A 24834-nucleotide genomic window follows, 5' to 3' on the forward strand; every position below is an offset into this window, starting at 1 on the left:
GGAGGAGCGGTACAGGAATCTCTCCATGGTGTAGGAAAAGGAGTTGATTAAATTCAGCATCTAAAGACAGACAACCTGAGTAAAATGTGCTAATAATATACGGGTAAAACATTTAAAGCATTCTGTATAAAATCGACAAGAAATGATTGCCTACTATAATTATTTCTATTCAGAGTTGTATTACAGGTCAAACATGCTGATTAAGAAGGAAAAAAAGGGTACGGAGTAGAAAGAAAGAAAAAACTGCTTTTAGTTGTATATGACTTCTGACTAGAGACCCTACAGACATTATTAGAAGTAATATGAGAATCTGGCATGGTTGTAAAATGAACATAAAAATCAATTTCAATCATTTAAATGAGCAACAAACTGAAAATGGTATCCTTTCTTTTGCTAATTGCAGTTACAAAATCCGAAAATCCGAATAAGGTACCTAAGAGTAAATATAACAAAACATGTACATGACATTTAGAAGAAAATTATAAAACTTCACTGAAAGACACTGAAGACCTAAATAAATGGAAAGATGTATTCACCAATAGGAACATTCATTGTCATAAAGATGTCAGTTCTCTTCAAATTAATCAACAGCGTCAATGTAATTCCAAACCCAAAGGTTTTGGGTATAAAGCAAAGGAAAAGGTCTAATAGACAGCTCTGAAAAAGAACAAGGTGTGTGTTATCTGTGTTATCAAATATGACTAAAAATCTATAGGTAATAATAAGTGGGGTACTGGTGTAAGAGCAGACAAACAAACCAATGAAACAGAAGAGTATGCCAAGAAACAAACTTACATTTAAGATGGAAACTTTAGGTATGTGGTAAGACAGAAATTGCAGGTCCTTGTGGAAGAGACTATTAAAAAAACGCCACTAGGTTGAATGGTTGCCTACATAGACAATAAAGTATCAAATGGATCCTTAACCTAGCATCCTACACAAAAACTTATTCCATGTGTATAAGAGACCTAATTGTGAAAAACAAACTTTAAATCTTTGTTAAGAAAATAGAGATTGGCTTACACCCTTATGTCGGAAATGATCTAAGACATAAAAGGCACAAATCATAAAAAGATATTTAAAGTTATCTTAAAATTAACCTCAAAAAAAGTAAAGAGGTTACAGATTGGCAGAAAATAAATGCTGCAAGTGTAATTGACAAAAGATTAATAGCAAGAACGTAAAGAACTTCCAGAAATCAGTAAGAAAAAGAAATAATACAATTTTAAAAATGAATAAAAGATTTAAAATGGGCCATTCACAAAAGAACTGTAATCAGTAAATATATTTGTAATTAGGGTAATGCAAAGTATAATCATGAGAAGACACTATTTCATATTCATCCAATTGGCAAAATTTCAAGTATGACAATACTATGTGTTGGTGATGTGGAACAACAGGAATTCATTAAAACTGCTATTTAGTAATACAATCACTTTGAAGAACAATTTAGTAATATTTAATTAAATGAAGACACCCTAAGGAAGAAATTCCTTATAGCTGAAAAACTTACACACACATGAAGAGGACATGTTCAATAATATGCATAGTGGCATTTATAATTAAAAAAAAAAAAATTAAAACATCCTGTATGTCCTTTGATGGGAAAATGGATAAATTGTGGTATAGTGACTCAATAGGATACCATATAGCAGTACAAATGAATAAAGCTATACCTATCAACATAAACAAATTTCCCAAATATACTGAGCAAAGTAAATCACAGAAGAGTCCTTTTACTATATCATTTATATAGTTCTAAACCATGTCAAAAACGTTATACATTATATATATATGAACTAATATATATGCACCAAATGAATAAAGAGATGCATGGTATGAAAACCACAAAACAGCACGGTGATAACTATAATGGGGAGGGGAAGAGTCTGTTTTATTCTTTAAGCATAGATACTTGTATTATTCTTTTAGTTCTGTGTATTTTGTATTACATAATAACTTAAAAATAAAAAATAGAAGGATCTGCTACAGACACTAGTCAATAACCTCTGGATAAGAATTAAGTTTCAATGTTAACTATACTGGAATTAAAATTAAAAACGGAGTTAAAAAACAACAACAACAATAAAAAACCCTAAGTTTCATAGGTAAAAAACAATACTGTGAAAACAAAGTAAGTGGATTTTTGGTAAGCCACAATGTTATAATGGAGAACTTGCTTGAAAATATCACCAAGAAACTTTGTTACTATTCTTTTTACCTGTCTCTTATATGTCTCAAGTTGACTTCGAGCTGCATTGGCTTTTCTTAACTCTTCCTCTAGACTGACAGTGTTCTGCATATACATAGTATTCTTTTCTTCTAAGAGTTTAACCTGACGCCTCAAATCACCAAGATCTTCTAGCTTCTTTTTATATGATTCCACTTGGCCTTCTAGTTTAGACACTTTATCAGAAGAATGTCTAGAATGAGATGGGAAATCAGAAATCAGAAACACATCCAGAGTTGTAAAGCGGTTTTAAAAGTGCTAACCCAAGAGGGACTGCCAGAAAAGAACACATTCTAATGAAATTGTAAGACCAAAGGTGAGTCCAGATTAATGTTTTATTCAGGCTAAAAAATATGACCAAAATTACAGCAAAATGTGTAATGAAGAATGTTATATAATTTAAGGAAAAGCAAGTGGTGGTGGTGGTGGTGGTGGTGTGTGGAAGGGAGGGGTAACCAGCAGAGTCACATGTAGCTCAAAAGCAAAATACATTGAGCAGTGTCCAAATGATCTGGCAATTAGAATGTTATTAATGACCACAGGAACAGCTATTTTCAAGGAGTAGTGGGGGCAGGAGTTGGCAAATTTTAGGGAGTTAAGGAGACCATGTAAATTTCACCTTGTTGTAATCTAAAATTTGTTCTGGAGGGAAGGAGAGAGTAATAAGTCTTTTTTTCTAAGAGGAAAGAGACCTAAACATACAAACATATGCTAAGGTGGGAGATCCAAATGTGAAGAGAAATGATGACTGATGTAACACAGTCCTTGTGTAAGCAAGAAGTGTTGAGACTCAGAGCACTGAAAAAGGAATCAGTACTGGACATGAGAAAGAATAACAAGTCTACATTCTAAAAGCAAAAATGAAAAGACAGGTGGCAATGCAGGGCAGTTAGGAGCTGCAGGAAGTATAGGACATGGAGAGTCCCATAGTTCATGGCCCCTTTCTTTGATGCAGGAGACAATGCCATCTCCTGAGACTAAGGCATGGAGAGGTGTGGGGGGTGGGCATCCAGGTGAGAAGTTATGGAAATATGTACTAGCTATGAGAGGAGTGGGAGACAGAACTATCTATGATGAGCAGCAGAACAGTGACCACAGGTAAGAACCAACCCAACGAAGAGTAAAGATCATGAATTTGTAGCAGGACAAAACTATATCACTATGTGATTTTCTCTGCTCCTTCTTGGTATTCAAGGAGCAAAAGTAAAAATGGCTGGAATCATCCAACAGAGGATAGGCTATACAAGTGGAATGGTCAGAAAACGAGGCGGCAGGGAGTGAAGGCACTTGGTGAGAGAACAAAGTGCAGATAAAACGGTCCAGCAAGGAAATGGTGCCTCGTGGGTGTGACAGCATCCGAGGAAGAGGAAGACTGAGTGATCAGAGGACTTGAAATTAAAGAAAAGGAGGCGTAATAAGAAAAGCTCCAGAGCTATACAAGTATGAAGCGGTGGTTGAAGGTTAATTTCTATTTAACATTTATATAGCACTTACCTGCCAGATACTGTCCCAACTGTTTAGAAATATAAACTCAGTTCTGCATATAAATCTGAGGTAGATATGTGCATCATCTCCATTTTACAGATGAGAAAATGTTTACACAGAGATTAAATAAATGGTAGCACTGAAATCTGAACTCAGGTAGTCCGGAAGGTCTAAGTCCTCTTAAACACCGTGCTATGTTCAGAGATCCTAGAGTTTGTTAACATCATTGGTAGAGCTGTTCTGGGTGATGACAGGCCTGAGATTCTAACAAGATGGGAAGATTGTTTACCTAAGAACATCTATTTCATCTTTTAGAGACTGAGCTTCATCTGCCAAAGTGGTTAGTTCATCATTCTGTTGCCGAAGTTCAGAGATTTCCTTTTCTAACTCTTCACAGCGTATACGATAATCATCTTTGGCTGCTTCTAGTCTGTAACCAAAACAAAATAGACCAAGAAAGTACTATTTATTAACAATTCTCCTTTGAACAATAAAAGGAAGTAAAAAAACATGAGAATAAACTCTTGAATCTTCTGTGACCATAAGCTCTACCTCCAAGTTTTAACCGTCCGGAAAACGAATTCCACTGGTCCAAGGCTTGCGGAAACTTAACAACTAATTACCACTCCTCTATTCAGAAAATTAGATGTCAAGAAATACTTTTCAAAATACAGCACATATAATTCATTTAAAGTTTTATTTCTGACAATGAAATTAACATATGTTCCTTGTTGAAAATTTACAAAATACAGAAAAGCAAAGAAGATAAAAATCATGTATTGATCTAAATAGATCATACTGTTAACATTTTTGAGTGTATCCTCCAGTATGGTTGCTATTCGTAGATCTTTCCCCTCCAAATATGGATAATACCATTCCTACTTCTTATTTTGTTTTGCGTAACATAAATCCTTCCTTTTGATTTACAAGCCTGTCTCTCATGTCACAAATATTTATTATTTACTTTAAATTTATTTAAATATTGAATATTAACAGAAATTCTTATTTTTTATGTAATTCTACTGTTGAATTTTATACTTTATAGTTTCCACTTTTAGTATATGATTAGAAATTTTTTTCTTTTATCTTATATTTTCTGTTAGTATTTATATGGTTTCATTTTTAACACCGAAATTCTCAATTTCCCCTGGAATTCATTTTAGTATATGATATAATGTAGGAATCTAACTTTTCCTGCCAAAATATCTACCCACTACCCACCCCCAAACCATTTAACAAATAATTTAACCTTCACCTATTGATTAAAAATTGCCACCTTTATTATATTACACATTTTTTTTAAATACACTTGGGTTGCTTTCTGGATCTTTGCTTGTGTTACTAGTTTGCCTGTATTTTGCTGCACCAGTACCAAGTTTTTAAAATTAGTACAGAAATAGAACATTTCAACATTGGACACAGCAAGTACTCCCTTATTATACTTTGTGTGTAAATGATCCGGGAATCTCTTGCTCATCAATACTTCTAGCTGAAAATAAAATTTAAATTGGAATCAAGTTCAAATTATATAATAATCTGAGAAAATGGCATTCTTACAATCTTCCATTAAAAACATGGAAACAAAACATGTAAACATGTTATCTCTCTCCACATATTGAAATAATTTTTATGTATAACAGAGTTTTCATAAGTCCCTCATATTTCTTTTAAATTTTTTTATTCTTTGGATACTTATATATTTATAAATGCCAAGTTTTTCCTGATGATATTAACTAGTTATTGATAGAAAATCTTATGACCTATGCAAATGTCTTACAGTTACCCTCTCTCCATTAAGTGTTTACTGGTTCTGAGAACTTTTCAGTTGATTCACTTAATATTTTCTAGGTGGACAAGCCTATTATTTATAAATAATGATCATTTGTTTTTTGTCATTCCAAAATTTTTATGTCATTTCTCTTTCATTTTCTAGAAAATAACTAAATTGTATATGCCAGGCAATATTCTCAGTACTTTACATTTGTTAACTCATTTAATACTCAAAATTTCTAGAAAGTAGGTAATTATTAGACCATTTTATAGTGGATGAAATGGAGGCATGCCCATGGTTACAGAGATACTAAGTGGCAAAGCCAGTATTTTTAGAATGTCTAGAAAAAATTCAAATATTAGATTAACACTCATCCTCCCCGTTCTTTACACATATATACATATAATAATTTCACATACCAAGCTTATTTTTTTTTAAAGATTTTATTTATTCATTTGAGACACAGAGATAGAGAGAGAGAGAAAGAACATGAGCAGGGGGAGAGGCAGAGGGAGAGGGAGAAGCAGGCTCCCTGCCTAGCAGGGAGCCCGATGTGGGGCTCAATCCCAGGACCCCGGGAACATGACCTGAGCCGAAGGCAGACGCTTAACCATCTGAGCCACCCAGATGCCCCTTTACCAAGCTTATTTTATACTATTCCTTTTCCTTTAACTTATGGATTGAAGGAACTAAAATATTTAATAGTTATTGTAATAGACTTAATAATATTCGACAGGTTAACAATCCTGGGATAAAGTTTATTTTAATATAGTACTGTATTGAATTTGCTATTGTTTTATTTAGGATTATTTTTAAAATATGCATAAATGAGATGTTAGTACTTTTTTTTGATGTTAGTATTTTTCTTTTTTTAAAATTATTTTTGTTGACTTTGATGTAGGGAGGGAAAAGTGGAAGCAAATGCTTATGCTCCAGCTGCTATCATTGGCTAGAAAACTGGATTTAACTCCCCCCTGCACCAAATCTTTATTTTTAAATATCTGAAATCTATAGACAATTTGAAAGATAGATCAGTGAATACCTGCATACCCTTTGCTAAATTCACCCACTATTAACATTTTGTTTCATATACTTTCTCTCATTCACTTAAAAAAAAATACAAACATGCATTTTTTGGAGAACTATTTGAAAGGAAGTTGCAGAGGTCATGACCCTTCACTCCTAGTAAATACCTCAGCAAGAAGGACAATCTTTCATACACCATCATAATACCATCATCATATCTAAGACAACTAATGTTAATTTAATAATATTATCTTATATGTAGACATTTAAATTTCTCCAACTGTAGTAAAAATATCTTCTAGTTCCTTCTCTCCACCCTGATCCAGGATCCAATGAAAATTCTCACATTATCTTTACTAGTATTATCTCTTTGTCTTTCCCTTTTTTTTTTTTTTTTATAACTTTGACTTTTTCGAGTAGTCTTAGCCATCTTTAAGGATATTCCTTGTTCTGATTATTCCTTCATAATTACATTCAGATTAAATATTTGACAAAAATACTACATAGGTGACACTGGGTACAATGTGGGTGGTGCTGCTAAGTTTGATGATTTGGTTAAAATGATAACTGCCAGATCTCGCCATCAAAATGTACATTGTCCCTTTTGTGATTAAAAATAAACTATGAGACTTAAATCTTAAAAGCTACCGATGCTCCAAAAAAAAAGAAAAGAAAAGAAAGAAAGAAATTAAAGGTAGAAAGTCATAATAAAGATGAGCCAGAAGCATTATATCTGACTATAAAGAATAATAGATACTGAGGGGTGCCTGGGTGGCTCAGTCAGTTAAGCGACCGACTCTTGATTTCAGCTCAGGTCATGAGATCCAGCCCCACGTTGGGCTCCACACTCTCTCCCTCTCTCTCTCTGCCCCTCTTATATGTGAGCTCTCCCTCTCTTGTGCTCTCTCTCAAAAAAAATTAATACTGAAATATATAAATATGTAGTACTAATAAAGTATTTGAATTGTTTAAGTGCTTCAAAATATAAACTGCGTATGTATTGCAACGATAAAAGCATGAGACACTATTTCCTTCATTATGAAAATGCAGGACAATTCTAAATATCACTTCCCCAAACCATACTTTTAAAAACTAGCCATAATTTAGAAACAAAAGGATAAAGTCATACTTAAATTCTACTACCTACTGATTCTGTCTTAGAAAGTCAAGATGCAGGGCACCCGGGTGGCTCAGTCGGTTAAGTGTCTGCCTTCAGCTCAGGTCATGATCCCAGGGGTCCTGGGATCGAGTCCTGCATCAGGCTTCCTACTCAGTGGGGAATCTGCTTCTCCCTCTGCCCCTTACCTCAGCTCGTGTGCGCTCTCTCTCTCTCAAAAATAAATGAAAAATGAATCTTTAAAAAAAAAAAAAGAAAGTCAAGATGCAGATGACAGTACTCGAAACTTTTTGGTCTCCTTCACACTCTTAAAATTACTGAAATTACAAAGAACTTTTGTTTATCTAAGTTTTATCTATTGATGTTTATATATCATATTGAGAAATTAAAACAAACATCTAAATGTGTTAGATCAGTGAATACCTGCATACCCTTTGCTAAATTCACCCACTATTAACATTTTGTTTCATTATATTATTATAGACAACATACAGTTTATAAAAAATAACTATATTCTAAACAAAAAGTGAGAAACACTTTTATGATTCAAATAATCCAGTTTAATAGAAAACAGCTGGGTTGTCATAGCTATTTCTATATTCATCTGTTGTGATGGCTTTTTGGCTGAAATATATGAAGGAAATCTACCCTTGCATAGATACGTAGTTAGAAAAGAGAGGTCTGGAAGACTCTCTGAAAAGGTCTCAGTGAACCTGAAGGGGTCCTCAGACCACACCTTGAATTGCTGATATAGACCATAGGAGGTGGATGATTTCTAAAGTTTTAGAGAAGACTTAAAAATCATTTTTCTTCTTTCGTGTTAAGGCAAGATATTCTATTTCTTACTGCTAAGTCCTTCAATTTTGTGGTTCTGTTTTGTCTGGCAGGACACCAAATTTTTCCTTTTCTTCTTTTCCCTTTCACTATCCAATTGCCAAAGGGCCATTCTTCCTTCCTTTTGGCCTTTTCCTCTCCAAGAAGATGTTTAGAAGACTGTCCCTTTAAATCAGTTTGCCTTTTAAATAAGTCTGTCTCTATAAATCAGGCACCTGGCCTTTATATTGTGTCTCTTTAAATTCAGTGCCTTTATGTTTTTATGGTGACTGGTCCTTTAAGACGATGTACTTAACTATGAAATTTTCCCCCTGAAGTTTGTAGTCTAATCTTTATTTATTTATTTCTTAAAGATTTTATTTATTTGACAGAGAGAGACACAGTGAGAGAGGGAACACAAGCAGGGGGAGTGGGAGAGGGAGAGCAGGCTTCCTGCGGAGCAGGGAGCCCGACGCGGGGCTCGATCCCAGGACCCTGGGATCATGACCTGAGCTGAAGGCTGACGCTTAATGACTGAGCCACCCAGGCGCCCCATAATCTTTTTTTATTTTAAAAGTAGTTTCAGATTTTGAGTGAATTTAATCTTTCTGGTGATCTCTCCAACTTACCCTCAGGCCCCTTCACTAGTGTTTTTCTGTCTTCCTCTAATTTTTTTTGTCAGTCTGCCTATACTTGCCTCAAAGTACCTAGCAGGATAGGGTGGGACAGGTGTGTGGGATGTGTGGCTCATGTTTGTTTCCGTCACAGTTATATTTCGGTTGAGGCATTCTGTCTTCAGGTAATAATGAGCATGTATTTTTTTTTTCCTTAAAGATTTATTTATTTATTTAAGGCGGGGGACGGAAAGGGAGAGAGGGAATCCCAAGCAGGCTCCATGCCCTGCGCAGAGCCCCACGTGGGGCTTGGTCTCACGACCTTGAGATCATGAACTGAGCTGGCACCAAGAACTGGACACTTAACTGACTGTGCCACCCAGATGCCCCCGAGGGTGTAGATTTGATAGAATTTTTCCTAGACATGAAGTTATTTCATGTCATGTGGGAAGATATGGGGGAAGTTGTTTATTATTATTTGGTCTGCAGCTACCCAAAAGTCCTAACACTGCATTTTTTTTTTTAAAGATTTTATTTATTTATTTATTAGAGAGAGAGAGAGAGAAACAGCATGAGAGGGGAGTGGGTCACAGGGAGAAGCAGGCTCCCCGCTGAGCCGGGAGCCCGATGCGGCACTCGATCCCAGGACTCTGGGATCATGACCTGAGCCGAAGGCAGTCACTTAACCAACTGAGCCACCCAGGCGCCCCTAACACTACATTTTTAACATTAAAAGATAGTTACCAAATTTTTAAAAATTAGACCTTAGTGAGTGGTCTTTTACCTGAATGTTTCTTCTTGGAGTTGTTCCAGCTGAGTTTGGAGCTGCAGATGCCTTCTTCCTGCAGGACTGTTAGGATCTTCTATAGAATCAGATTGATTAAGTCTTTCCATTAATACCTGATTCTCTGCCAAGAGACTACTTTTCTCCTCTTGCAATGCTGCAACCTGTTAGAATATAGGAAGACAGCAATTATTTCTTCCAATTACACTGGCATCAGCATAATCACTTGTGAATTAGCATTATGAAAGCCTGTTTTAATCAACTTCCACTTAAAACTATTACATTACTTTGCAATACTGCACAGGCAGAGCAATATGTAAGAGTAAGCAAGAGATCATTCTTTATATCTGGAAAGACAGTTCACCAAATACGATACGTAAATGGCAACTAAGCACACAAAAAGATACTCATGATTAATCACTAAGGAAATGCAAATTAAAACCACAATGTTATACCAATACACTCTTACTAGAATGGCTCAAATAAAAAATATTGGCTATACCAAGTGTTGGGAAAGATGTAGAACTTCTTTTCCTTTTTTTTTTTTTTTTTTAAAGTAGGCTCCACGCGGAGCCCAACAGGGCTTGAACTCATGACCCTGAGATCATGCCCTGAGCTGGGATCAAGAGTCAGATGCTTAACCGATTGACACACCCAGGTGCCCCTAAAGATGTGGAACCAATGGAAGTCTCATACATCTCTGGTGAGAATGTAAAATGCTTCAAGCACTTTGGAAAACAGCTTTGCATTTTCCAAAAAAATTAAACATGCAACTACCACATGACCCAGCCAGTACTTACTTACTCAAGAGAAATAAAAGCACAGGCCCACACAAAGACTTATAAAGAATGTTAGGGCAGTTTTGCTTGTGATAGAGAAAAACTAGAAACAACACAAATGTTCATCAACAGGTGAATGGAAAAATTCTAGTATATTCATATAATAGAATACTATTTGGCAATAGAGAAAGAACTACTGATACTGTCAAAATGAATCAATCACAAAATAATGAAAGAAGTCAGACAAAAAAAAGAGTATATACAATGTATGATTCTTTTTATATGCAACTCTAGAAGATACGAACTAATCTATAGTGAAAATGCACAGTTGGGGACTGGAGGGGGAATACAAAGAGTCATGAGGAAACATGAAGGTGATGGTTTCATTATATTAATTGTGGTAATGTTTTCACACATTCATACATATGTCAACATGCATCAAAATTGTATACCTTAAATATGAAGTTTATTATATGTTAATTACAGCTCAATAAAGCTATAAAAACAAAAGTTAACTGCCATTTCTTTCTTTTTTTTTTTTTTTTTTTTAAAGATTTTATTTTTATTTATTTGACAGAGAGAGATATAGTGAGAGCAGGAACACAAGCAGGGGGAGTGGAAGAGGGAGAAGCAGGCTTCCTGCCGAGCAGGGAGCCCGATGCGGGACTCGATCCCAGGACCCTGGGATCATGACCTGAGCCGAAGGCAGACGCTTAACGACTGAGCCACCCAGGCGCCCTTAACTGCCATTTCTAATTCTCACTTGCCATTGCCCACTTCCTCTTGAACTCATTCTAGTTGGGCTACTGGCCTTACCATGCCACAGAACTGCTCATCAGGATCACTACTGACACTTCCATGTCACTGTGAATAATCAACATATGACACAACCGATCACACCCTCCTCCCTGAAGCAGTTTCTTCACTTGGCTGCCAGGACACCTTACTCTTTTGGTTTCTGTACCAACCTACCAGGCTTCTCTTTCTCCTTAGTCAATTCCTCTTGATTTCCCTGCCATTAGAGTGCCTTACAGCTTTCCTTCTCTAGACAGTGAAGAAACTGCTTCAGCTCTATGATTTGGCAAAGGCCAAATTTTTTACTTCAACAGTTCTATTTTTAATTTACTTAGTGTTTGATTTCTGATTTTAGCATCTTTACTAATTTCACTGAGGGTATTAAATAGATTAATAAGATTAATCTCTGCTACTACCCCAAATTTCTCCACTTCCTCTAGGACTACTTTCCTATTTATCTTGCTCCTTTTCTCTTTTGTAATGCAGATTTTCCTTAATTAAGTAGTCAAAGCAAGGGTGACTGTAAGCTATGCATTCATGAGCTTCACATTAGGGCTTATCTATAAAAAGCGGGCCTTTATGTAAATTGAGTACCCACTATGGATATTGGCAAACCCTACAAATGAGGGCTTTAAAAAAAATCTCCCTCCACCCCTCCCTAAAGCTAGCACAGATATCCCTCCTTTCTTTTCTTATGTCCTTATACCATTTTCATTCATTTATTATAAATTTAATGGGGATGCAGGAAGGAAAGAAAATTAATATATTTGATGTGTCTACTATCTTTAACCAAAAATCTGTTTCCCCCCTTTTTTTCTTTAATTAGGATTGCATGATAGCCAAACTATACTGTATGGTAGTACACAGCACATTTGGTGTTGCTTTTAGTGGTGCATTTCTTTTTTTTTTTTTTAATTTTTTTATTGTTATGTTAATCCCCATACATTACATCATTAGTTTTAGATATAGTGTTCCATGATTCATTGTTTGTGCATAACACCCAGTGCTCCATGCAGAACGTGCCCTCCTCAATACCCATCACCAGGCTAACCCATCCTCCCAACCCCCTCCCCTCTAGAACCCTCAGTTTGTTTTTCAGAGTCCATCGTCTCTCATGGTTCTTCTCCCCCTCCAATTTCCCCCCCTTCATTCTTCCCCTCCTGCTATATTCTTCTTCTTCTTTTTTTCTTTCTTAACATATATTGCATTATTTGTTTCAGAGGTACAGATCTGAGATTCAACAGTCTTGCACAATTCACAGCGCTTACCAGAACACATACCCTCCCTAGTGTCCATCACCCAGTCACCCCATCCCTCCCACCCCACCCCCCACTCCAGCAACCCTCAGTTTGTTTCCTGAGATTAAGAATTCCTCATATCAGTGAGGTCATATGATACATGTCTTTCTCTGTTTGACTTATTTCGCTCAGCATAATACCCTCCAGTTCCATCCACGTCGTTGCAAATGGCAAGATCTTATTCCTTTAGTGGTGCATTTCAAATAGGTGGTACACAGAAAAGATCTCTTACCTGCATATCCAGTTCATGGCATCTTTGAGCAATTTCTTCTTTTGCTGACAAAGCTTCATTTAGTTCCTCCGTAGTTTTCTTCAACTAGTTAGAAATAAAGAGATACAATAAACATTTCAATATGAAGTAGCAACAATTAATAATTACATAGGCACAATAAAAAATTAAAACACTTTCATTTCTTTCTGAGGGGCAGGGAGAAATCAAGAACTCTTCTGAAGAGTCAAAAGCAGCCATTTCTAACTTTGAATATCTTCTGGTCCTAAGTCTTGTCTTTTCAGTACTCTGAATCTGGTTCTTTCCTCTTATCAAGTTTTCTTACACTTTCCTATCTGGGCTACATGATTCTTGGTAATGTTGATTCTGTAATAACAGAAAATTTCCCTTGATAACATATGTATGTGTTAGAGGATGAGGGTTTCAATTGTTGAAACATATAGCTAAAAGTATTTCAACACAAGTTCTCCAGTCATATTAAACCTTTATGTTAATTTATATAACAGTTTTAAAAATATTGTTATTATTCTGATTCTCAACACAAGCCAAACATTTCTGAGTTGTGTCCCATAAACCCTAAGTTAGCAACGCATGAACAAATTAATTAAAACTGATTACTTAATTTTAAAAAAGAAAAAAATTGATATAAAAAATTATAATAGCTTTTCCTTTCATGTGACCAAACCTCTGTGTAATAATAGATACAAAAAAAAAAATCATACAAGGCAACAACTTTAAAATCTAATATCACAAAGTAAGGGAAGCAAATTACAACTCAGGTTAAAATTTTATCATGTCCAAAGATTTTCCTACAAAACATTTAGAAACCACTGGGAAGAAATAAGAGAGGATAACACGAAGATTTCTGTTCACACTTTGGAACAATGTCCCAGGACAGATGGAATATAGAAACTGACTATTTAAGTTGCAGTATTTTATTGGAAAGCAGTAATTAAAATTACAAAATGACTTTTTGGTTAAAATCGCTAGAATAGGGGCGCCTGGGTGGCTCAGTCGTTAAGAGTCTACCCTCGGCTCAGGTCTTGATCCCAGGATCCTGGGATCGAGCCCTGCATCGGGCTCCCTGCTCACGGGAAGCCTGCTTCTCCCTCTCCCACTCCCCCTGCTTGTATTCCCTCTCGCTGTCTCTCTGTCAAATAAATAAAATCTTTTAAAAAAAAAAAAAACCGCAAGAATATACTGCAGAGTTCCTTTAAAAATACAGTAGGTTCCTTAGTACATTTAAATATCTACTGACCGTTCAATCCTTCAAAAGATGAAGGGTGGAGGAGACATATGCAATGGAAGACTCATGTGAAATAAAAGGTATTTTGTAAATCATAAGATTAAAATGCATGCCACTTTCCAGGAATGCATCTGTTGTGTTAAATGTGGTATACAGAAAGATATCACCAATGGAAAAAGAAAAATCACGACTAGAAAACACGAATTACAATGACTTAAAGTTAATTTATTTTAAAGTGGGTCATGCAATATTTTAACTACAAATTATAAATTTAATTACAAATGTGTAATATCCACTAGTAAAGTAGCTTAAGTCTTGAATTTAAGTAAATAACAAATAATTAAACCAATATATTCTATAAGCAAATTCAACTGAAACATTCTTTTCATTAATATCTGAAGTTTATTCTTTTCAATCTCTAAATGGATAAAAACAATGCAAAATTAGATACCTGGCGATCAAGGTCAACATAGGCATCGTTTCCAGCAGAGACAGGAGATTCCTTACTCATCAGCTAAAATTAAGATTTAAATTAAGATTATAACCATGAGGCAAAAATGACATCATATAAAATATACTTAGACAACAACATGAACACCCGGCCACCACAGAATTATAAAAATTAAAATGAAAACACAAATGTAAAAGGTACATTGTCCTATACAGTGAAACTTTTCAGTCTGAAATTTCATCCCAGGATAATGTCTTCATTTAAAATTACAGGTCTAAATTCTGGTGCTCATTTTCACCGTAAGCCCAGTCATAAGAATTAAGACAAATCTTTAAGTTTAAAAAGTGGCTGGGGTGCCTGCATGGCTCAGTCGTTAAGCATCTACCGTCGGCTCAGGTCATGATCCCAGGGTCCTGGGATCGAGCCCCGCATCCGGCTCCCTGCTCGGCAGGAAGACTGCTTCTCCCTCTCCCACTCCCCCCGCTTGTGTTCCTGCTCTCGCTATCTGTCAAATAAATAAAATCTTTTAAAAGTGGCTAAATGTTTTAAAACTGACTTTTCAGTAAAAAACAGCAACACTTAAGTAACTCTATCTAAAGAATAAATATGGGCAACATCAATATTAGCCAAAATGAACTGGCTGATGTTTTTAACACACACACACACAAATATGGGCAACATCAATATTAGCCAAAATGAACTGGCTGATGTTTATAACACACACACACACACACACACACACACACACACACACACACACACACCAGCCTCTCTCACCCTTGTGTTGCAGAGAGAGGATCCATAACGTGTGAGGGTTTATGAACTGGCTGATGTTTATAACACACACACACACCCCTTAGCCTCTCTCACCCTTGTGTCGCAGAGAGAGGATCCATAACGTGTGAGGGTTTGGGGGAAAAGGAGATAAAATTCTGATTGTGACAATTATCAGGGGCAGACTCAAATGGTCCCAATTTTCTACTGTTTCTTTCTTATGTTCTGTCTGAAGGACAAAAGAAAGGGGTACAATTAGAAATGTGGGGATGCACCGTTGAGAGATCTTGCAATTTCAGCCTTCAGGACCACTCTGAGAGAACTGAAATGTTATGGGGCACCTGGGTGGGTCAGTTGTTAAGCATCTGCCTTCGGCTCGGTTCATGAACCCAGGGTCCTGGGATCGAGCCCCGCATCGGGCTCCCTACTCGGTGGGAGGCCTGCTTCTCCCTCTCCCACTCCCCCTGCTTGTGTTCCCTCTCTCGCTGTGTCTCTTTCTGTCATATAAATAAATAAAATCTTAAAAAGAAAAAAACAAAACTGAAATGTTATGTTCAGCTGTACTTTTTTCTCCTTATCGGTGGTTCTCAAAGTGAAGTTCTCAAACCATCAGCGTTGCTTGGAAACTCTCCAGAAATGCAAATTACTGGGTCCCAGTCCAGATGTACTGACTCATAAATTGTGGGGTTAGGGCTCCGCAACATATTTAATAAAGTCCTCCAGGTCTCTGATACATACTGAAATTTGAGAATTACTGCTCTATATTAATGGGATGAGAAGATTTCAAAGTCCCTCAGCATAACTAGGAAAAAAAAAAATCTCAGTAAGAGTAAAAAAACTACTGGCTTCAATGTTTATGCCTTTCTTTTTTTTTTTTGATGTGGGGCTTGATCCCAGGACCCTGAGACCATGACCCGAGCCGAAGGTAGACACTTAACGACTGAGCCACCCAGGCGCCCCTGTTTATGCTTTTCTTGTGACAATATTAATCTTAAGATTTTTTTAAGACTTCTTCCAACTGAAAAAATAATCCCATTGTAAAGAATATACAATTCATAAAAATATAAAAAGAAAAAACCATTATTCTACCATCTACAAACAATCACCTTTATAATTTTGAAATATTTAAGAAGGTACCATCCATGGGTGTAGCACACACAGGTCAAGTGAGAAAGACAAGCATACTGTAGTGTGATAAAGGCTCTGAGGGCTCAGAGAGACAGTATCTAATCAGAGGCAGGTGGCAGAAGGACTAGGAGTATTTTCTCCCAGTCTTTTTCCTTTTCCCACTGTTATAGTTAAGTCCTCATCATAACACAGTAACAACTCTGAATAAAAACCGAGGTGTCCTATACTCTGAATATAACCTTTTCTCAACCCTGGTCTCTCATTCAATTACATTTAGTTTATGTGCTCCTCAATTTGAGGTTTCCAAGCCCTTTACCTCCCTCCTTTCTCCTGGCCTTCTAGTGAGAACCCATCATTCTGATATTCACTTTCTTCTTTACTCTCCTTAGACTTTATAGTAAACATTATTGTTTTTGCCTGCTCACATTTACTCCTCCTCCTTCTGCTAACATCATCATCTTATTTTTGGGACTTTCCCTCCCCTGCTTTAGCTTCCAGGGTTCATCATTTGTTTAACCAACTGCCTTCTACTATCTAGCCTAGATTTTTCAGTCTTTTATGTTGATGACCTTTGTCAATATCTCAATTTTCTTATCCTCTATTCCTTTCCTTTGTCCTGGCAAAATCTCAGTCTAAAATCAATCCACCCACCTATCTCTTCTGGCCATACACCAGACTGCTAAGTACTGAGTGAAAAAACAAAACAAAATTTAAATCATAAAACACTATTAATATATAGTTTCCAATTTCAATTGGGCCTTTAAAGTTGCCCCAAAAGTACAGTTATGTTTCCCTAGTCAGCAGTCTCTTTTCTCCTTTTAGAGATTATTCCCTAGTCAGCAGTCTCTTTTTTCCTTTTAGAGATTATTCCCTAGTCAGCAGTCTCTTTTTTCCTTTTAGAGATTTTCTAAACCTTTCCTACTTCTCAAACCTCTGCACTCTTCATCAGAAAACCTTGTCCGCAAATAAGAATTTCCCACGTCTTAATCCATAAAATTGGCAAGGTTCATGCCCATCTTTTCCTTTTTCAATCTTGTTTTAACAAAAGTGCTATTCTTCACATTGAAGGCTAATCTCTCCACTTGTGCTCCCTGACCCAATCTCTTCTCAGCTGTTTTAGTAGGATAGCTATTATAAAAAAGATGGGCAGAGGTGCCTAGGTGGTGCAGTCGGTTGAGTGTCTGACTCTTGGTTCCTCAGCTCAGGTTGTGATGTCAGGGTCATGGGATCAAGCCCCACATCAGGCTCCACATTCAGCACAGTCTACTTGAGTTTCTCTCTCTCTCCCTCTTCCCCTCCTGCTTGTGTGTTCTCTAAAATAAATGAATAGGGGCGCCTGGGTGGTTCAACCGTTGAGCGTCTGCCTTCGGCTCAGGTCATGATCCCAGGGTCCTGGGATCGAACCCCGCATTGGGCTCCCTGCTCAGCGGGAAGCCTGCTTCTCCCTCTCCCACTCCCCCTGCTTGTGTTCCCTCTCTCGCTGTGTCTCTCTCTGTCAAATAAATAAATAAGGTCTTTAAAAAAAATAAATAAAAAAAATAAAAAATAAAATAAATGAAAAGATCTTAAAAAAAAAAAGGACACTAACAAGGGTTGGCAAAGAGGTGGAAAAAACAGAACCCTAGTGCACTGCTGGTAGGAATGTAAAATGCTGCAGGATCTGTGGAAAACAAGTTGGCGCTTCCTCAAAAAGTTAAACATAGAATTACCATATGACTGAGAAATTCAATTTCAATATGCCCAAAAGAATTAATAGCGGCTGTTGAAAAAAAAAAACAAAAACAAAAACAAAACCCGTATACTAACATTCACAGCAGCATTATTCACAATAGCCAAAAGTAGGAACAAGCCAAATGTCCCTCAACTGATGAATAAACAAAATGTTGCACACCCATACCATGGATTATTCAGCCATAAAAAGGAACAAGTATTGATAAATGCTACAAAATAACCTTGAAAATATTATGCTAAATGAACAAAGATAGACACAAAAGGCCACATATCATATGATTCCATTTATATGAAATATCCAGAATGGGGAAATTCATACAGACAGAAAGCAGATTACTGGTTGCCATGGGCTGGAGCGAGGAGGAAATGAGAATGGCCTGTGTAGTGGGTGTACAGGGTTTCCTTTTTTGGTGATGGAAAAATTGCTGGAACAAAATAGTGATAATGTTTGCACAACATTATGAACATACTAAATGTCACTAATGGCAAATTTTTGTTATGTGTATTTTACTACAGTAAATAAATGTCAGTAGATAAAGAAATATAAATAGAATGTCCTTAAAAGAAAAAAAGGCTACCATTTTACAGAAGCCCTTCTTACTTCCATTATTCTATCCAGCTACCCCCCTTTTCCCCCTAGGTCCAATCAGTCACCAAGCCTATTGATTCAAGCTCCTATAATTTTCAAATCTGTCCACCTGTCTCCACCCTGACTGCCATAACCTAGTTCAGGCTTCCATCATTCTTCGCTGGATAATTACCAAAGTCTCTTAACTGCTCTCCCTTTTTCTAGCCCAGTTTTCCTCCAAACCATTCTTCTCTTCATATGGATTTTCTTAAATATAGACTTTAATGTATTTTCTCCTTAAAATCTATTCACTGATTTCCAAAATCCCAACTCCCTAATGAAACTGCTCAATATTCTAATGACTTTAGGTCTCTTGTTTAATTTCTAAGCACTTCCTACCTTACTGTGTTTACTATAGGCATTCTTCTTTCAGAACATCCAACATTCCATGTAGGTCTTGCTTTCTCTTGCCTCCTGGACTTTAGAACAATTTTTGCCCTTTCCTTACCTCATCTCATCCTTCCATGCTCAGTCAAGATGCCACCTTCTCTGAGAAGCCTTCCCTTAAGTCCCCAAAATGACTTAGCTACTCTTTTGAGGTACTCCTAATATTTTTCCCATTATCGTACTCTTCATTTTGAATGTTTTGAATGTATGTGAATTGCTTGGTTAGCCATTTCTCCAATGAGATTTAGACTTTGTGGAGGCAAGAGACCATGTCTGTCTTTTTCATAATTATATCCTGAATGCCTACTACCAGCTCTTGGTGCATATTAGGTGCTTGATGGTATGTTCTAAATGAACAAAAGGAATATGCACATAAAAGACACATAATCTATTCTTAAAATCTAATTGTATGTACAACTTAATATATTGCTTTGTTAGCTTGACATTTTAACCTTTTTAAGATTTTATTTATTTATTTGATAGAGAGAGAGAAGCAGGTTCCCCACCAAGCAGGGAGCCTGATGTGGGGCTCGATCCCAGGACACTGGGATCATGACCTGAGCCCAAGGCAGACGCTTAACCGACTGAGCCACCCAGATGCCCCTCACTTGACATTTTAACTGTTTTCCCTTTGTCATAAGATATTTTATTCTTTTTTTAAAAGATTGATTGATTTATTTTAGAGACTGAGAACGTGTGTGTATGTGGGGGGACACAGAGGGAGAGGGAGTCTTAAGCAGACTCCACACTGAGCACAGAGCCACCAAGGGGTGGGGGGGGGGGGAACACACCTTGGTTTTGTCTCAGGTCGTGTCTCAGGACGCTGAGATCACAACCTGAGACAAAACCAAGAGTCAGATGCCCAACTGACTGTGCCCGCCAGGAGCCCCATAAGATAATTTTTTAAAAACAAGTTAGTATCAGCTATAAAATATTCCATGAGATGGAGGTACCCTAATTTAAACACTTGCTTCCCAATGGATGCACACTGTTGTCATATTTCTATTAATATAAAACAGTTTGCAGGTGCCTAGCTGGCTCAGTTGGAAGAGCACGTGATTCTTGATCTTGGGGTTGTGAATTCAAGCCCCACACTGCATCTAGTAGAGATTAACTTAAATAAACTTTAAAAAAGTTATATAAAATAGTTTGATAAACACTGTTGTGCCCAATCTTGGTCTGATTTTCTAAATAATTCCTTGGGCTAGATTCACAGAATTAAAAATCATTTGGTCATAGGTTTTAATTTTAAAAATATTCCTGATTATAATTACAAACCTGTAATTATAGAAAAATTGACAAATACAGAAAAGAGCACAGAGCATCCAACCATTTGGAGATGGTTAACATTTTGTCATTTTCACTCATCTTAATTTCTCTTTTTAACAGAAATGGGATTATATTGCTCATGTGCTCTGTTTCCCTAATAAGCCTTACACATATTGTTATATATTTTCCAAAAATATACTTTAATGTTACCTAATATGCCAATATATTATTCTACTGTAATTTATTTATCTGTGCCCCAATTGCTGGGCAGTTAGATTATTCCTAATGTTTCAGTACTAGAAAATAATGCTGAAATAAACAATCTTGAGGCAATATAGCATAATGGTTCTGGGTGTGGGCTCTGAACTCAGACTGCTTAAACCTGAGTTCTAACTCTGCCACTACTTCTTGTGTGAACTGGAGGTTACTCACATTGTCTATGCTTCAGTTTCCCCTTTTATAAAATGGGGACAATAACAGCATATACTTCAAAATATCACAATTATTCATTTTTAAAAATTTTGGTAAAATATATAGAACATAAAATTTGCCATTTTAACAATTTTAAGTCTACATTTTAGTAGCATTAATTATAATTGTGGTGAATTTTAAATGAGTTAACAGACATAATGTGTTTAGTAAGTACCAACACTATCTAGCACACAGTAGGTTCAAGATAAATGTCTGCTATCACTATTACTACTATGTATCTCTGTATTTCAGATCTCCTTAGGATAAATTCCTAAAAACAGAATTACAGGATCAATTATAGTAAGGCAGAACTGTTAGTGGCCCCTTATTCTTTTTCCTATTTTTGCTTAGTAACAGACTCCTCATATTTTGGCTGGCTTTGTGACTACCTCAAATAAAGACCACATTTCCCATGGTTTCCCTGTGTGGCTATGTGAGTAATATCTGGCTAACATAAATGAGAATTGCTGAAAGTTTATTTAGAGGAAGTGGATAACTCTTCCTTCAGTCCTTCCTGACGGCTGGAAATGGAACGTGGTAGCTGGAACTTGAGAAGCCATAGCTGAACCACTAAGTAGGAAACATGTATTAAGGATGGCAGACAATAAGAAACAAGAAAGCTGGGTCCCTGATGACTACAGAGCAGAATCCAGGACCACTTAAGAGCAAAATAACTTCTATCTTGCTTGAGAGATCATCATTTTGATATTTTAACACTCATGACCTAATATCTCATATGATATAAAGAGTATAATATTTTTAAAAAGATGTACCAGTTTATCTTCCTACCATCAGAGCTGACTGCTAAACTGATCGTCTTTTAAAAGCTTTGTGTTTTTGAAAGGTCCTGTGTAGTAAGGAATTTGGCTGGCCTTTGTCCTGTTATTGGCAAGCAGCCTCTCAATCTCTGGAATTTCCTTACTGATAAGATTATCTTTGTTATTTGTGGGCCCCTAGGTAGTTTAAGCTAAAAAGTTGGATAACTGAAATTGGGGGCTGGTCATGCCAGCAAAACCAGCCATGTTATCAGCCTGGGTCTTTGTGCCACTGGAAAATCAGCCTGACTTCTGCGGGGGAGGAGAGCTGGAAACTGCGTTCAACCCCATGGTCACTGATACAATCAATCATACCTACATAATGAAACCCCAGTAAAAACTCTGGACATGAAAACTCAGGTGAGCCTCCCTTGATGGCAGTACTTTAGAATTGCCACACAGTAATGTGCTGGGAGTGTGATAGGTCTTAATTCCACGGAGAGGGAACAACAGAAACTTTGCATCTGGGACCTCCTAGACCTCACTGTATTAATTTTTAGGGTGGGGGGAGTTGGTTCTGGTTTGTATTCTTTCACTATAGTAATACTATCATCATTCCTGAGTTCTGTGAATCAGAACCCTGAGGGGGTAGTGGGAACTCCTGGATTTACAGTCAGATGGTCAGATTTTTGAAAAACACAACTTTACTTAATTTGCACTTAGCATTTTTCATGTTGTCTGTTGTATTTTTTTCTGTCAGTTGCACGTTCAAGTCCTATATCGTTCTCTAGTACCCCTGTTTGTTCCACTGCTTTTATGATTAAAAACATTCTCACATCCTGAGATCAACTGGTTATTAATCTACATTTTATTTTTACTTTTATAATTTTATGTTTCACATTTGATGGAGTTCAAGACATGCTACCCCAAAGTACGGCTCCTTGGCATACTGAATACTTCAAGCTGAAGGAATTGGAGAAATAGCAGGTACAGGAAGCAGGTCAGAAAAGCCTCATGTGAGAGGTGCCCTTCCTATACTCAAAGGAAAGAAGAATCCTTATCTCCGAAGACACAGGGATTCTGAAAGGACTCTGAATCAACAGGACTTGCTGTTCCCCCCAGGTTACTACCCTTAACTCAAACCCTTATTTGCCCTATCACGTTTTTCCATGATTCTCCACTCTTCATCAAACCTAGCACCAAAGTACTCAGGTTTAAACACTTCTTTGAAAAACTAAATAAAAAATAAACACTTCTTTGGTCTTCATTTCCTTAAGAAGGTCTCGATGTTATGTAAAACTTACATTAAATACATTTGTATCCTTTTTCTTGTTAATCTGTCCTTTGATACAGAGGTCTCAGTTGAGAACTTGAATGGGTAAAAGAAAAAGATAATTTTTCCTCCCCTACAGTTTTGATATATTCAACTAGAAATAGCTTTGGGTATGGCTGGAGTTGAAGACCCACTTTCTGCCAAACAAGAAACCAATAATTGTGAGGTAGACTGCTGGTTTAAGATATATATTTATAATGGCTTTAGGAATTAGTCTATTTCTAGTTCATTGGGACATTTTTAAAAATTAGGAGTAGTTACTGAATATCTATACCAATAGACAAATGTTTAAGATTTAAATACAAATGAGAAATTTAAATGTTTTTTTAATAAAAACGAGGCAAGCTATTATTTAATAAAAACGAGGCAAGCTATTATCGTAAGTGCAAAGAAAAAAATTCTCAAAAAATGAGGAGAATCTCTTTTTAAAATTTCTACATCTACTATTTAAGTTCCAGTTTGCTCCTTTAATTTCTCACAAACAGTAAGCATAAAGCTCCAACATACCTCCTGAATGGCTGTCATGACAACATGCTGAACAGATTCCTCCATCATCATAATGGCTTGGATGTACTCTGAAAACAAGAACAATCTGGAATGTCACTGTTCAAGTTAAAGATACTCAAGGAGTAAAGGCTCACACTTCATGAATTCTGTGTTTTCATTCTTTCCAGGAATTCTTCATATGCATCACAGGTAAAGTAAAGTCCGAAAATCACAGTATTTCTCTTTCCTTAAGATAAACCCCCGTACCACCACCATTACCATTACTTACAAAGTTGAGGCTACAGCTAAAGGTCAGAGGAATACAATCTCTTAGGAATGTAAAGACAATGAAATGGTAAAGCCTAAAGCCAGGATGGAAAGAACTCCTTATTACTATTCCTAAAATTTAAAAATTATTTGTCTTTCACATTGTACTTTGTTATAGGTTAAAAAAAACTCTGATGTCTGTGCTTTATTCTTGTGTGACATCAAAGCACTGCATCATGTACAATTCCTACCTTAATACTTTCTACTACAGAATAGAAAAATCTTAATAAACCTGAGAGCTGCTTAGGACAAAGAATTAAGATGAAGTTAAGATAGAAAGTGACACCATAATTAAACAAATATTGCATAACCCTGGGCTTTAAAATACATCACTAATAACCTAAAGTACCAACTTCATCAATCAATCTTACCCTCACCACTACCAAAAAAGAGGATCTCTTAGCTGTCAGTAGGAAAAGATAATTTCTTGTCTTCTAAAAAAGCCCTAGAAGTAGTTTTCCTTATTTGCAAATCCAACAATGAATGGAAAAGTGGCATTAAACAAAACAAAAAAAATCAACAGGCCAGCTGGGTTCTAACAAATATGGTAAATACGTTTTAATAAGAAACATTTAGAAGAGTAAAATAATTAGGGAATTTTAGCCTCAACCTGCCTCTCTCCCCTTACATCCAAAAAAACCTCTTCACACATACACCAGAAACTTGTCTCAGCACTTCAAGTATTACATGATGGTGTCTTACTATGAAATTGTTTAAGTGATCTTTTGGTAAGAGACTCATGTATTTGAATGCCAAGCTGTATAATGCTTTGTGTGATGGATAACTCATTAAAAAAAAACAACAACCCAAGTATTTTGGCAGCACTACTAAGTTAGGACATTCTGGCTGTTAATGCCAAAGCTTTTCATTAATCAAAAACATACTTTTAAGCAAGTGTTGTTCTAAG

The 24834-nt window shown here is 36.3% G+C and overlaps 1 protein-coding gene across 6 annotated transcripts in view; it reads right to left on the minus strand.

Moving 5' to 3' along the window:
• The window catches only part of HOOK3 (hook microtubule tethering protein 3), a 104987-nt gene that overhangs the window by 45938 nt on the left and 34215 nt on the right, over positions 1-24834 (minus strand). For all 6 annotated transcript variants that reach the window (XM_032413300.1, XM_032413301.1, XM_032413299.1 and 3 more), the window contains 6 exons: positions 23622-23689; positions 14639-14701; positions 12945-13028; positions 9841-10004; positions 4005-4145; positions 2222-2423 (listed from right to left, as the gene is read on the minus strand). In XM_032413300.1, coding sequence (XP_032269191.1) covers positions 2222-2423; positions 4005-4145; positions 9841-10004; positions 12945-13028; positions 14639-14701; positions 23622-23689 — 722 coding nt within the window. The remainder of the gene's footprint in view (positions 1-2221; positions 2424-4004; positions 4146-9840; positions 10005-12944; positions 13029-14638; positions 14702-23621; positions 23690-24834) is intronic.

This window comes from Phoca vitulina, unplaced genomic scaffold (assembly GCF_004348235.1).
Source record: "Phoca vitulina isolate PV1807 unplaced genomic scaffold, GSC_HSeal_1.0 scaffold15, whole genome shotgun sequence".
NCBI lineage: Eukaryota > Metazoa > Chordata > Mammalia > Carnivora > Phocidae > Phoca > Phoca vitulina.